The sequence below is a fragment of the Stenella coeruleoalba genome, assembly GCF_951394435.1.
Source record: "Stenella coeruleoalba genome assembly, chromosome: 1".
In the NCBI taxonomy this organism is placed as follows: Eukaryota; Metazoa; Chordata; class Mammalia; order Artiodactyla; family Delphinidae; genus Stenella; species Stenella coeruleoalba.
The window spans coordinates 12,834,741-12,849,392 of NC_137169.1; the positions used below are offsets into that span (position 1 = coordinate 12,834,741).

The 14,652-nt window shown below is 54.6% G+C and overlaps 1 protein-coding gene across 1 annotated transcript in view; it reads left to right on the forward strand.

Moving 5' to 3' along the window:
* LOC307195047 (protein-arginine deiminase type-1-like) overlaps positions 1-11,599 on the forward strand; it is a gene marked incomplete at both ends in the record, with an annotated part of 32,338 nt that extends 20,739 nt beyond the window's left edge. Inside the window, 7 exons of the mRNA XM_079938696.1 lie at positions 322-429; positions 1,881-2,032; positions 5,599-5,743; positions 6,561-6,654; positions 7,726-7,805; positions 8,580-8,705; positions 11,366-11,599. Coding sequence (XP_079794822.1) covers positions 322-429; positions 1,881-2,032; positions 5,599-5,743; positions 6,561-6,654; positions 7,726-7,805; positions 8,580-8,705; positions 11,366-11,599 — 939 coding nt within the window. The remainder of the gene's footprint in view (positions 1-321; positions 430-1,880; positions 2,033-5,598; positions 5,744-6,560; positions 6,655-7,725; positions 7,806-8,579; positions 8,706-11,365) is intronic.
* Positions 11,600-14,652: the final 3,053 nt, after the last annotated feature.

The window sequence follows — 14,652 nt, forward strand, 5'->3', positions numbered from 1 at the left end:
CTAGAGAAGCCAGGCCGGCCTGGGTGCCAGGATTTAGGGTGGGGGGCATGCAGTCTGGGGGAACGCCCTCCCCTCCCCGCCACTGCCTGCGTCGCCCCAGTGTCTCCCGCTTCCCTCCAAGTGCTCTGGTCCCAGGCAGAGTCCTCCTCTGGCTGCGGTCCTGAGAGCCCTCACTCCACCTCTGTTCCCTGGCCCCTGCACCCGCCAGGTCTTGGGGAAGATCCACTGTCCTGCCCCGCCCCGCCCCGGGCCTGGGGGGATTAACCCATTCTTAATACTATACTGAGGCAGTCCCTGTGGTCTTTTTCTCTCCCCTCCCAGGACGAGATGGAGTTTGGCTACATCGAGGCGCCTCACAAATCCTTCCCGGTGGTCTTTGACTCCCCCCGAGACAGAGGCCTGAAGTACTTCCCTTATAAGAGGATCCTGGTATGCGGCCAAGGGCAGAGTGGGGAAACCGTGGGTGGCTCCTCCTATAGGATTCTCCGGTCATTCTTGCCTGGTCCTAGTCCTTCAGGGGCTACAAAAGGACACAGGTGGTGGGTTCTGGCAAATGGGGAGTTAGTGGGAGGTTTGGGAGGGATATGTAAATGAAATGCAAATCTCATGCAAATCACCCCTGTTCTGGGAGGAACAGGCCAGCAAAGTCCTCCTTGGGGTCCTTCCTTTCCCCCAAGGGGGAGTGAACAAAGGAGTCAGCTCTGGGGAAACCAAACTGCCTTTTGAGGGCAACACACCCTTAGTGAGCCCTCATGGCTCTTGCTTTTGTGAGCCAGGTCCTCTCTTCAGGTAACGAATGTTTTCTGAACGCCTACTGTGTGCCAGGCACAATGCTGCTTCTACACACAGGAGGGCGACAGGAGCCGCCCCAGCAGCCACGTCCTGAGTTCCAGGCCCTCCCTCCTAGCTTTACACAGTTGCTCATTTAATCCACGTGGATTCCTATGGATACGTATGGATATCCATACTCCTGTGGATATTATTCTTCCCTCTTTACTGAGGCTCAGAGAGGTTAAGCAACTTACCCAAGGCCACACAGCTAGTTAGCAGTGGCACCAAAACCAGAGGGGCTGCCTCCACGGCCCCTGAACTTTACCGCTAGGCTAACCTGCCTTTTGAGGTGGGTCCGGGTCCCAGAACTCACGTCTCTGCCTGTTTACTGGCCCCTGTCCCCCACCTCCAGGACAATGCCAGGGTCTGGTGGGGGATATGATGGGGAAGGTCCAGGAACTCATGGGCACACAGAGCAGGGACATTTACCCCAGCCTGGAGGGATCAGGGAAGAGTCCCTGGGGAGGTGACAGTGAGCTCTGTGGGGTGAGTCTGCATCAACAAAGGGCCTGACCCCAAGCCCTGGGCTTGACCTGGCCAGCGCCTTTTCCACTGTTCCCTGCTCTGTCTTTATCATTTCCTTCCTTCTACTTTCTTTAGGTTTAATTTGCTGTTCTTTTCCTAGCTGGAAACGGAAGCGAAGATTTTTCAAGCCTTTCTCTTCTTGATATATGTGTTTAGAGCTGCGGCAATTCCCTAGAAGTGCAGCCTTACCGGCATCCCCTCAAGTTTTAACGTGCTGTGTGGTTTTTACCTTTCACTTCAAAATACGGTGTAACCTCCCCTTTGATTTCTTCTTTGACCCCTGGGTTCTTTAGAAGCATGTTGCCTCCTTTCCAAACAGTCAGGGATTTTCTAGTTATTGTTCTGTTATTGGCTTCGGCTTTAACAGCGCAAGGCTCAGGGCACCGGGAGGATGTGTGAAAAGTGAATAGTGGTTGTTTTTCAGGGAGTGGGATTCCCCCAGGAGCACCCCTCGCTCCCCTGCCCCAAGAGCTGTCTCTTCCTTTTCTAACTGATGGTTAGAGCTCTCGATGGTTTTCCCCTAGGGTCCCGACTTTGGATATGTCATCCGGGAAACGCAGTTCGCTGGTGTTTCTGACCTTGACTCCTTCGGCAACCTGGACATCAGCCCTCCAGTCACAGTGGGGGGCAAGGAGTACCCGCTGGGCCGAATCCTCATTGGTAGCAGCTTCCCCAAGTGAGAAACCAGGGCAGGAGGGTGGTGGAGGTCACGGGAGGGCCCGGGGGCCCCAAGGCAGCAGCCACTCTCCAACACCCCCTGCCTCCACCGCAAACACAATTCTCCAGTCTGAAAAGTGGTCTTAAGTTCCTGCACGGAATCCTGGAATAGAGTCCTAGGATCACAGGTCACAGGAAAGATCACAGAATCTTAGGAAAAAACAAACTATTGGTCCACGGTCTTTTGCCCTGCCTAGTATTTTATGAGCATAATTCGTCACCAACATTAAATATACATGTATCAGGAGGCTTCATATAAAAAGCCAGATTTCTGACTTCTTTTGAAACATCAGAAGAGCAGGGAGGTCACGTATCATCCAGGGCAGAAGTAGGAGTTGGATCCGTTGACCTCTCCAGTGAGGACATCGAAATAGCTGTTGTCCTGGCAACAGCTAGAAAGGGTGCAGCCATCACCACAAGGCTGCAGGTCAGGATACCAGGGTGACAGAGGTAACTTGACAGGTCCTACCTGGACAGCTGTCATCTAGGAGGAAACAAGGTATTTAGGGTTTAGGGCTCAGACAGATGACAGCATCTGCTAAATCTCCCTGGTGGGTCCCCACCCAGCCTGTGGGCAGTCGAAGAATGGGGTGTGTAGCACAGGGATGCTAGTGCGATCCCCTGCTTCCTGCCTAAAGATTAAGCCCACCCCAGGCCCTGGAGTTTGCCTTCCGGTTTGTGTGGGGTTGGCATGGAGCCCAGGCGTGCCCCAGCTTGCGTCCCCAAGCCCTGGCTATCTGGTCTTGGGCCCAGAGCAGCCAGGCAGTCCTGGGAAGTTTACCCAGGCTCATGTGGTGACCTTGGTGGCCTCATGGCTCTGGATCAGGTGAGGTGAGGCTTCCTGGCACCAACCCCAGGCATGAAGCCGGGTGCCCAGGCTGGGTACCCGGGGCTGAGGTTGGCCAGGACAAGAGGAGTGCACTCACCTTGCTGCTGACTCATGTGCAGAACTACTCTGGGGCTGGATCCTGCCCACAGCTCTGGGGGCAGAAGGGCCTTGGGACCGCTGGGCAGTCATTCTGTGCTTCCAGGAGGGATCTGGCAAGAACGAGCACAGACTTTGCTATCTAACGGATTTGGGTTCGAGTCCTGCCTCTGCCACTTATTGGCCACATGATTTGGGGCACATCATCTAACTAGTGCCTACCACAGGGCCTGGAACATAGTAGGTGCTTGATTAATTCATTTAGAAATATTTATTGCATGCCTACCATGTGCCAGGCACTGATGAAGGTACTAGGGATACATCAGATGACAAAGATACATTATTAAATGGGCAAATTATTTTATACGTCATCCCTCAGTGTCCTCCTCGGTGAAATGGGCTTATAAAAAAATCCCTGTCCTAGCTATATAATAGCCGTTAATGGGGATAAAGGATTCACATTAACCAACTTCCGAATGCTTGGGTATTATTTAGCTGGACCCCTGGCAGTGGATGTGCCTTGAAGTAGGTTGGAACTCAATGGATAAAAGTTATTGATCACCTACATGCCATGAACATGGAGCTTTACCCAGGTTACCTCCATTAATTCTTACAACAGCCCTATGAGGTTGAGATGACTATTATCCCCATTTTACAGATGAGGAAGTTGAGGCTTAGATAAATGAAGTGAATGCACTAATTCATGCATTCATTTATCAATTCAATAACTGTTTATTGAGACTTCCTATATGCCAGGTTCGGGGCCCCGTGCTGGGGATAAAAGAAATGTTCTGGAAAATCCCAGGCTCAGAGCAAGGACCCCGGATGGGAATGTGTGGGGGGTCTCTAGCAGAGCTGGGCCTCACTCCATTGGCTATTGTGTTGAAAACAGGGAACAAAGCTCTTGGTAGACAGATGGAACCCTGAGGCTCAGGGAGGGGCAGCTACTGCCTAGGACCACACAGCAAGTTAGGGGAATAGTCAGAATTCAGATCTCCTCCTTGGACCCCAAATTAAAATTTAACATCCAGGCTGCTGTCCTGTGTTCCTGTCTTGGCTTCTGACCTTAGCAGTGAACAAAACAACCTACATACAACCTAGAAGAGAGAAACAGACAATAAGCAAACATAATAAATAAGTAAATCATCTTGTATGTTAGGTAAAAGAAGCGTTGGTGAGAGGCTGACATTTCCCTGAAGGAGATGAGACAGTTAAAGATGTGGCTAATTGGGAGGAAGATGTGCAAGGGAGTGGAAACAACTAGTGCGAAGGCTCTGACGCAGGAGTGTGCTGGAGACATTAGAGGAACAGCAAGGAGGCCAGTGGGTCAGGAGCAGAGGGAACGAGGGGGTGTGGGGGGATGAGGTCAGACAGCTTGGTCCGGCAGAGTTCAGATCATGACATGGACCTGTCATTTTTACGTACATAATAGGGTTATCCTGGGGATTAAATAAGACACCCAGTGTGAGGAGCCTCAGGCAGGCACACAGCAGGTGCTCAGCAAATGCCCCCTCTGTTCTCTACTATCTTGGGTTCTCCAAGCTCTGCTCCGCACATTTAAAACGATCTTGGAACAATTCTGCCTCCTGGTGGCAGCTTTGATGTGACTCAGAGACCAGGTCTGACGCTTCTCAAGGCTGGAGTCATCTGGTCCATTCCCCTGCCTCCAGGCAGAGGGCTGCAGAGTCCCAAGGAGGGACTTAAAATAACAGAAACTAAAATATTAAATATTAAAATAAACAGAAATACAAGAAAAATATTTTCCACATTCCCACCCCCTGAATCAAATCAGTGTTGCCTTGTGTCACTGCTTGTTGGGTCTCCCTTCTAGTTTTGTTGTTATATAGACTGTGGACTCTTACACAGCTGTTCAAAAGCCTTAATATCATTCACAAATATTTTTCAGCAGCTATTCTATAAGAGGTGCTGGGGATACAGCAGTGAACCTAGAGAAAAATCCCAGCCCTCCTGGAGTTTACATTCTAGTGGGCTGCCAGGCAATAAACAAGATATCAAGTATGCCAAATAGTACCAAATGCTGTAGAGAAGAATAAAGCTGGGAAAGGAGTTGAGGGGTGGTTGTTATTTCCAAAGTCCACATAGAGAAAGAGGTGACATTTGAGTTAAACCTGAAGAAAGTGAGGGACATGGGGGGTGGGCAACAATTCCCACACTTTGGGTAACACTGGGCTAAGCAGGATGTGGGGTGGCTTGCCAGCTCCCAGTCATGTTTTGAACAAAAAGCTTGGTGCCTTGGGTAAAGAGTCAACCTCTCTGAGTCCCAGGAATTGAGATGAGGGTCTTCAGTTCCCTTTGGCAGATGGAGGGCTCTCATTTGACTCTCTTCTGCAAGAAGGGGTGGCAGGACCTTTCTGGCCTTGGGGAGGATGCTTTAAGGTGAGGGAGGGACAGACTCTCTTGGGCGATACTCAGGATGGACAGCGAGTTCCTGGGAGCACCTGGGCGCTGGGGCCAGGAAGCAGGGACCAAAGAAGACCCATTCAGAGGGTTGACAGGGCAGGGAGGGGCTCAGGAAGTGCCTGCAGGGAACCAGCACACAACACGCACGAGGTGACCCTGCTCTTTCCCTCCCTGGCCAGGTCTGGTGGGCGGCGAATGGCCAAGGTGGTGCGCGACTTCCTGAAGGCCCAGCAGGTGCAGGCGCCCGTGGAGATCTACTCTGACTGGCTCTGGGTGGGCCACGTGGACGAGTTCCTGAGCTTCGTGCCCACCTCCGACCAAAAGGTACATCCCCTCTCCTCCTGCCTGAGCTACCTCTGCCCCTCCCTATCCTGATGGGTCAGGATAGGGCAAAGGCACCTGAAACTAGCTCACCACCTCGGTCCATAGAGAGCTTGGAGTCAGGGTACCCTCTGGGCCAGGTGGTGTTAATCAGGGGGGGCTTCCTGGAGGAGGTCAGAGCCCAGGAGGGAACTCGTTCGCTCACTTCTCATACACTCATTCTCACACTTACTGGGTGTTTGTTCTGATCCAGACCTCTCAGTCAAGACCCAGGACTGACACTGGTAATAATTGGAAACATTTACTGAGCACCTGTGAGATGTATGTGTTTTAATGCGTTTAATCCTCTAGCAACCCCATGAGGTGGGTACTATTATCATTTCCCCCATTTTATAAATAAGGAAAACGAGGCTCAGAAGGGCAACTAACTAGTAGGGTAAAATTCAGACCAAGACGGTGGGCTCTGGACCAGCAATGTTAACCACTCAGCACCTTGCAGAGACGATCAGGGAGGGTACAGCCCGCAGGGAGCAGGCAGCCTGGGAGGGGAGGCTTCCTAGTGACCAGTGGTTGAGTTCCCTGGTGTACAAAGTGGGGAAGGGCTTCCAGGAAAAGAGAAGGTTATGGACAAAGGCCTGCAGGTGTGAACCGGCTTGGAGGATTCGGGGAGGTGCAGACAGTCCTTTGTGGCTGGTGGGAGGGATTGAGGGGGGTTGCCATGTGCAGTCTGGCCTCTGAACTCAGGCCCCTCCTGAGTTTGGGGTTTCCTGCATGGGGGGAGAACCTGTCCACTGAGCTGCTCTCCCATCCTCTGTGCCAGGGCTTCCGGCTGCTCCTGGCCAGCCCCATCGCTTGCCTCAACCTGTTCCAAGAGAAGAAGGAGGAGGGCTACGGGGAGGCGGCCCAGTTTGACGGTGAGTGCCAGTGAGCCCATCACCCTGCCAGACCGTGCCCTCTCGTTGCCAGCCCTGGGCACCATTGATGCCTGACGTGGCTGTGCTCTGCTTACAGGCCATTTGTCTGCCAGCTCTCAGCTCAGAGTCCATCACTGATTTTCCCAACACCTTCATATGGGAGCAAAGGATGAGGGCTCTCCCTTTCTTGGGCCAGGGATGGAAGCCTGGGTGGCCTCCTCCATACACTGGGTTGTTCCTGGCCACACCCCAGGGGAAGAAAGGAACAGGAAGCCATGAGCCTTCCCACGTACCTGTCCGTACATACACTTTCATGCTCTTGCCCAATCAGATCGTTCACCCCCTTCTCCTTATCCCTTTTCATGGAGGAGAAAACTGAGGCTCAGAGAGGGGAAGCGGCTTGCCCAGGGCTAAGAAGCAGGAAGCAGCAGGGCCAGGGGCTCAAGAGAGGGAGGGGTGAGAAGCCAGGAGGGTGGTCGGGGCCCCTCTGTGGACCTTCCTTGGGGAATCGACAGACCCTCCAAGGGCCTGGTTGGCCCCCTTGAGCACCTCCCCCTTCCCCACCGGGGATCGCAGTGTTCTCACCTGCGGAATGGAGCATTGGAAGGGATGTCACATAGCCTTCAGCAAAGATAGACCTGGATTCAGATCCTGGTCTTGCCACTTGCCGGCTATGAGATCAAAGATGTGTTCTGAACCTCTCAGTGCCTCCATTTCCTCTTCTCTGAATGCAGGGTGGTAACTAACCTGACCTAGCATTGTTTTAGAGATCAATAATAAATATAACAGGAGGCCCAGAGCATAGGGGGTGTCAATAACGGTAGCTCTTCTGTTATTATTAGGCTCTGAGCTCAGGCGTCCCTTCCCAAGGAGTTTATAATCCATCACCAGGATTTACTTGCAGCCAGAGCTTGGTCCCATCAGGGTTTCCAGTCTCTGGCTTTCTCAGTCCTTGCTTCAGACCCTGGCGCTGAGGTGGGAGAAAAATCCTGGCCCGGATTTTCAAGCCCAGGCTTGAGGTGGCCCCAGGCAGTATTCCCTGAGCCGGCTGCAGTCTTCTTTCTCTTGCAGGGTTAAATTACCAGGTGAAGAGAAGCATTAATGAGATACTGGAAGACAGAATTCTCAGGAGTGACAACCTGTATGCACAGGTGAGGGGGGTGGAGGGTGAAGCAGCCCCAGGAACTGCCGGGGTGGGGGTGAGGGGTTCAGCCCTGGGCCTCTGACTCTCCTGGGGGCTGCTGAGACCTGTGGGTTGGGTAGGGCCCCTGCTCTTGGGAAACCCACAGTCTGATGGAAGAGACACAGCCGTGCCAGTCCAGTGGGGGACATCTTGCCCCCATTCTGGGGAAATGATGGGTTTCAGCGGAAGTAGAATTGAGTTCCCCAAGAAGTCTGGGGAGATGGGAGAGATGTGGTGGGGAAATAGGGCCCTGTAGGGGCGAGGGCTGGGGTGCGTGAGAATCAGGGTGACCTGGTGAGGAGATGGGGTGGAAGGAGGTCCCAGGAAGGGGCAGAGCTAATGCCTGCCACGTGCCTGGTGTAGGCCTGGCATGGAGTCCTACTCAGTAGACGGGAGGAGGTCCCATGCTTCTCCCCAGTGGTGCCCGACGCTTTTCTCCTAAACAGCTGAGCTGGGCAGAAGCATAAGCCCGGCTCTGGTTGGGACAGTGTGTGGTGACGGCAAGCACTTTTGCAACCAGAAGCTGCCTGGATCCAAACCCCAGGTCCACTACTTCCTAGCTCTGTGCCCTTGGGCAGGTCACTTGAGCCTCAGTTTCCCCATCTGCGGTAGCAATGGCACAAAGCTGTTATGAGGATCAAACAAGCTAAAGGGTGCACAGGGCCCGACACGTAGCAGGTGCTCAGAAACGTTGGATACTTCCTGGCTCCCTGGGTACCTGTGCCCCTCCTCCCACCCTCAGAGATGCATTGACTGGAACCGGGAGGTGCTGAAGCAGGAACTGGGCCTGACTGAGCGGGACATCGTGGACATCCCCCAGCTCTTTTACCTGAAGGATTCCCAAGCAGAAGCCTTCTTCCCCAACATGGTGAGAGCGTGGAGGGAGGACGGGTCATTTCCATCCTTGGTGCCTGGCGGGGTCCTGCTGGGCGGTCAGTTGGGGGTCCAGAGGAGAAACCGTCCCTATCCAGGGGCAGACTGGCAAGGAGGCTGGGACGGGCCCTGCGGACCTCGCCAGTGTTTGCTTTTTGGGGCAGATATAGAAAATCTCCATCGGTAGTTCCCAACCAGGGTGATTTCTCCTCCCCCCACCCCCGCCCCGGGTACTTTGATTGCCACACGAGGAGGGTGCTACTGGCATCTAGTGGGTGGAGGCCACGGACGCTGCTAAACATCCTACAGTGCACAGGGCAGCCCCACAACTAAGGCCTTTCCCCCCCTCAAAATGGAAAACGGAAGCGTGGTTTGGTTCCAATGTTTCAAGCTTTCGCTTCTGGGTCTCAGCTGCCTGTTCTGCTCCCCGGGCTGGCACCCCACTGTCTGCTCCCCAGAGGGTCCTGAGTTGGGCAGGGGTGGCAGGTGGCAGCTGCCACCCTGGCTGTCACTAACTCAGGCACCTGACAAGCAGATGAGCAGGTGTGATCTCACCAATGCGGCCCCTGGGAGGGGTCCGAGCGATGCCATTGGCACAGCCCGGCCCATAGCGCCCAGCAACCCCTTGGGAAAGGAGGTCGGGGCATTGGCAGCAGTGAGGGGTGGTTCCCTAGGATGGGAGACCCTCCCTCTTCAGCCTGGGGCCTTTACTCGAATCCCTGTCATTGGACCAGCCAGTGAATCCTGGGGTCCTGACTGGAGGCCAGTGTGTAGGGTCTGGCTTCCCCGCCAGGGTCGCATTCACTCCTGACCCCTCGCTGTGAGGCCCCTGCAGAGACCTCGCAGGCAGGGCTTCACAACCTTGGTTCTACCGATATTTGGGGCTAAAGAGTCTTTTGCTCTGGGGGTTGTCCTGTGTATCGTAGGATGGTTGCAAAATGCCCTGGAGGCAAGATTGCCCTGGTTGAGAACCACTGCTCTAGGGTAGTGCGGTCAGAACTTTCTCAGGTGATGGAAATGTTCTACATCTGTGCAATATGACGTGGCTGCCGCCACATGTGGCTTCAAATGTGGCCAGTGTGACTGAGGAACGGAAGTTTTACTTTCATTTTAACGTCAGCAGCCACATGTGGTGGATGGCTACCGTATCAGACAGTGAAGCTCTAAGGGGTGACCTGCCTCTGGTTCTGACTGAGCGTGGGGGAAGGCCCATGACCGTGGTCAGCCCTGGGCTGCGGCCTTGCCCTCCCCTACTGGGAGCCCCTCCCCAGCACACAGCCCTCCATGGGAATCTCCTAGCTTCAGACCAGGCCCAGCTAGAGGATCCCAGCATGTTCTCACTGGAGAGCCCTTAGGGAACACTCAGTTAACCCTCATTTGTCAGAAGGGGAAAGAGGCCCTCGGAGGAGAGTGGTTGACTTGCCTGAGGTCTCCAGCGAGCAAATGGACCGACCTCCAGACTCCTGAGTCCTCGTCTAGGAGGAGGCAAAGCCAGGCCGGCAATGGTCCTGAATACCGCTCTCTGTTCCTCTCCCTGCCCTTTGTCCCTCTGTGTGCCCCCACTCCCACCATGTTCTGGCCCATTAGTGGGCAACCAAGCAGGTCAGGGCCAAGGCCACGTGACTGACCCCCACAGGACCCTCCAGCTCCATGTTGGTCCCAGCCGTGGACGGCCCTGCGGGGCAGACTTGAGGGTGAGGGGCTGGGGTGTGGAGAGTGTAAGGGCAGCCCACCCAACACTGAGATGACCCAGTGAGTCAGAGTGTCCCCTCTGAACACCAAGGACAGCTCCTCTGGCCATGCACTGGGCCAGAAGTTACCTCTAAGAAGCCTCCGTACCCTGCACTGGGCAGACTTCCCTTCCGTGGTGTTAGGGCCCCCTGCCAGGTCCCCCAGCCAGGGAAGCAGAAGTGTCATTGGAGATAAACCCAGGTGCCCCCAAGGACTCCCAGCCCCTTGCCCCAACTCCTTAGCACCCCAGGCAGCCACAGTGCTACACCCTGGCAGAGTAGAAAGAGCACGAGTTTTGGCATGCGTCAGACCTGAGTCAAATTTCAGTCTCCCTGTTCTCTGGCTGTGTGGCCTTAATTATATTACTTAACAGGTCCAAGCTATGGCCTCGGAGGGAGGCTGTGAGGTTTACGGATGCGATATCTGGCACGTAGAATATGCTCAATAAACGGTAACAATTATCAGGGCTTCCAGGAACGGTTGAGCTTGGTGTGTACTGCACCAATAAATGCACCACACCTGTGACATTCACACCGTGGACCTTGTAGATGGATACATTTGCTGTACAAGTTTTTGGCAGATAACGGTAAAATCTTGTTCTAACAAAGTCATTATAATTTACTTTTCTGATAGGTGGAGGAAAGTGTTGGAGGAAGGGGTGACTTTTATTTATATGAAGTTACCATGTATGTTACTGGCAGCCCTGCCTGTTATTAATCCTCTCTTCCAACTACGGATCTATGTCTTTTCTGCTTCCATAGACCTTAGTTCTTGAGCGAGTGGCAGCCTTAGTGGCCCGGAGATGCTGGCAAAGATGGCACAGGCCCTGGGGATGGGTCCGCCAGAGCCAGAACCCAGAAGGGGCCGCAGGTGTAGAGCATCCCCAGCTAACCAGGTCTCTTTCTTGCCTTGTCTCTTCTACAGGTGAACATGGTGGTCTTAGGCAAGTACCTGGGCATCCCCAAACCCTACGGGCCCATAATCAACGGCTGCTGCTGCCTGGAGGAGAAGGTGCGGTCCCTTTTGGAGCCTCTGGGCCTCTGCTGTACCTTCATCGATGACTACTTGTCCTACCACGAGCTGTGTGGCGAGATCCACTGCGGCACCAACGTGCGCCGGAAGCCGTTTCCCTTCAAGTGGTGGCACGTGGTGCCCTGAGCCTGCTCCCCACACGCCATCCTCTCTCCCCACCTGCCAGGGAATTCCGCCAGGATAAGGAACCTCCACCTGGCCTCCATCCTCTTGGGGGAGCCTTGGACGCTTCCCCCTGTGTGCCCGCAAGTGTGCTGGGTACCAGGATACAGGGATGGACACTGCATATCCTCACCTCTGGCGTGGCCTACAGGGCCTGGGGCCTGGGGTGAGAGCCCTGGGTCTAGGCCACCGGTGGCTCTTGTAAGACCAGGAAGGGGGATTTGGGCCCCCTTTTTCCTTTTCTGGCTATCTTCTCCTTCAGGGGGCCCCCAGGCTGTGATCTCCTAGCACTCCTCAGCCATATTTATGTAGGCGAATAAGGGCAGGAAAACTCAACATCTGATGGCCTGTTCCTTTTTTTTTTTAAACATCTTTATTAGAGTATAATTGCTTTACTGTTTTAAGAAGAAAAAGCAACAACTCCCCTTTAATACCTGACTCCCTCCTCAGAAGGGTGCCTGTTACCTGTTTGGAAAACCTTTAATTACGCATGCAGGCTGCTTCCGGCTCACAAACGCTGAGAGGCCAAGGTGAGGCCCGAGGAGGGTGCACGGAGGAAGGCTGGGCAGGAGGCGAGGAGGCCAGGACGGCAGAGGAGCTGAGGCACGGGGATAAAACCTGGGACCTGGCCTCTGCGCCCTAGGCCTCCCAGGCTTTAAGTTTTGGACTCTGGATGTGATGGGGTCTGGCTGTTCCAGATGCAGCAAGGAGAGGGGGCTTAGAGGTTAGAAGCGGGTGGGGGGTCATTAGGTTATCTTTGAGGGTGGGGTTTAATTTCCTTTAATAGTCTTTCATTATTCCCCTTCGTTCTGCCGGCAGTGGGAGGGAAGGCTCGCCCAGTCTCTCTCAGCAACTCAGAGACCCTGCGTGTAGCTTGGGTTTCACCTGTGAGTAAAGCCCCGTGGCAGGCCTGTGTCCCCTCCCACAGAAGGCAAGGCAGAGCTGCCACGGGAATTTAATAGCCTGGGCCCAGGTGAGGTCACCGGGACGTGCACAGGCAAGCTGGCTTGGCCGGTGCAGGGCGAGAGGTGGCCCCTGCCCCAGACAAGCGTGGGCAGGAGGGAACCGGCCGGCCTTCCTCTCCCACAGCCTCTGGGCCTCTACCTTCTGGGTTTTCTCCCTGGCTCTCGGTGACATTTAGATTGAGCCATCTGCCCTTAAACTCTTTTAGCTGTGGAACACTTAGCCATCAGAGGCTACCACGGAGACCCAGCATGTGAAACTGATGAAAACGGAACTGCTCTGGTTTAAGGTGGTGGGGGTGGTGTACGAGGATCCTCCCCTTCCCGAAGGTTCTGGGGAACCCCGTGTGCAAGCCCCTGGTCTAGCCTGTGCACTTTCTGCTCATAACCATGATGCCCCTCAGACTGAGCCAAGAGGAGAAGGGATCTCTTCGGCGGCCAAGGGTGTGCAGCTGGGGTTCCCCAGGGAAGGCGCTGCGGGTGGGAGGGGAGTGGCATTGAGTGCAGGGAGCTCTGGAATTGCCGCTGGGCTGTTTGGGGGGCGGTTTGCTGATGTTCCCTCCGAGAATGTTCCAGGTGACTGGTCACCTCCTTTCTGATTAATAAAAATGTCAACATGCATTTCTTCAAATGGCTGCCTCCTTAGCTTCTGTTCGTTGGGCCGTGGGGAGGAGGGGAGGGAAGCGGGGGGAGAGGTGCTCTCAGTGCCACCCACAATGCTACCAGCTCCCTGGCTCAACTTCCACTGGCCATGGGCAGCTCCTACCCAGCTGGGAGAGCCCCCAGGGCCAGTGCCAGGCAGGCAGGCGGACGCAGCAGGATGGCTGGCACACGCCCATTGCCGTGAGGCTGCCTGCCCTGCTGAGATGGCTATGGGGGAGGGTTGGTCCTATCTCTTCATCCCTCTCCCTTCCCTGGTCTATCTCCTCCATCTCTCAGAGGGCAGGCAGGCTGGGCCCTATTGGCAGAGTGGGAGAGTCCCCAGCAGGACTGGTGCCCAGGGCCAATATAATTCCCTTGAATTCCTGCCTCTAAAGCTACTAAGCTACCCAGCCTAAGTGGTCTGATTTCAGGGACCCGAAATTATCACCCCTCTCATCCTACACACTTGGTGCTGCCTCAGATGGCTCCCCTGACACTCACTCACTCACTCATTCACTTTATTTTAGATTTATTGTGGACTAAGAGGCAAAAAGTTGCTGCCCATCAGTCATGGACACTTTAGTCTGAATGAACCACCAATCTCTTTCTAAAAGCTGGCATGTAGTAACTGGGGAGAAGTGAAAGCATGAGTCTACTTCCAAAGGGAGATCCAGGGCTCTGAGCTGGAGGCTATCCTGTCGCCATCACAGTGGGCCAGTGCCCAGAGAAATGCCCCTGCTTCTGTATCTGTTCCCCAGCTGTGCCCACAAACAGGCTATGGAGCCTGCCTGAGGCTTCCTCCTGAACTCTGACTCTTACCTACAGCTGAGTCAGCCCCCGAGCCGTTTTACAGCCAAAAAAGTGAAGCTGTCCCTGGACCCAGCAGCCCAGCAGCTCTCCTTGAGAAGAACATCGTTACCAGAACCTGGGATATAGGGGTGCCAGTCTTAGAGTCTTGCTGAGATCCTTGAATTGGTGTGAATGCACTAGCCGGGGACTCTGGGGGAGCAGATATTGGTCCTCACCCTGCCTCAGATTGTCAGCGTCACCGGGGAGGAGGGAGGAAACCTCTATTCAGCACCTTCTGAGCCTTGCTGGACAGGGTGTGTCCCACCATTATTTCTGCCAGGGCTGGTGAGTAGCCACATTTTCTACGGATGCGGACACCAAGGCTGCAAGAGAGGGGACGTAACCCCCAAGGCCACACAGCCAGTGCCTGGTGGCGCCTGGGTCCAGACCTGAGACTCCTCTCCCCAGAGCCCTCGCGCTTTCTGTTTCAGGTGGCCGAATGCCCCTCTGGGCTCAGTTTCCCCACCTAACAAGTGAGCCTTCCTACTCTGACATTCTAAGCTCCTGGCCAGAGAGGGCTTTCACCCTTATCACTAACTCCTTCCAGAGGCTTTAGGCATCTAA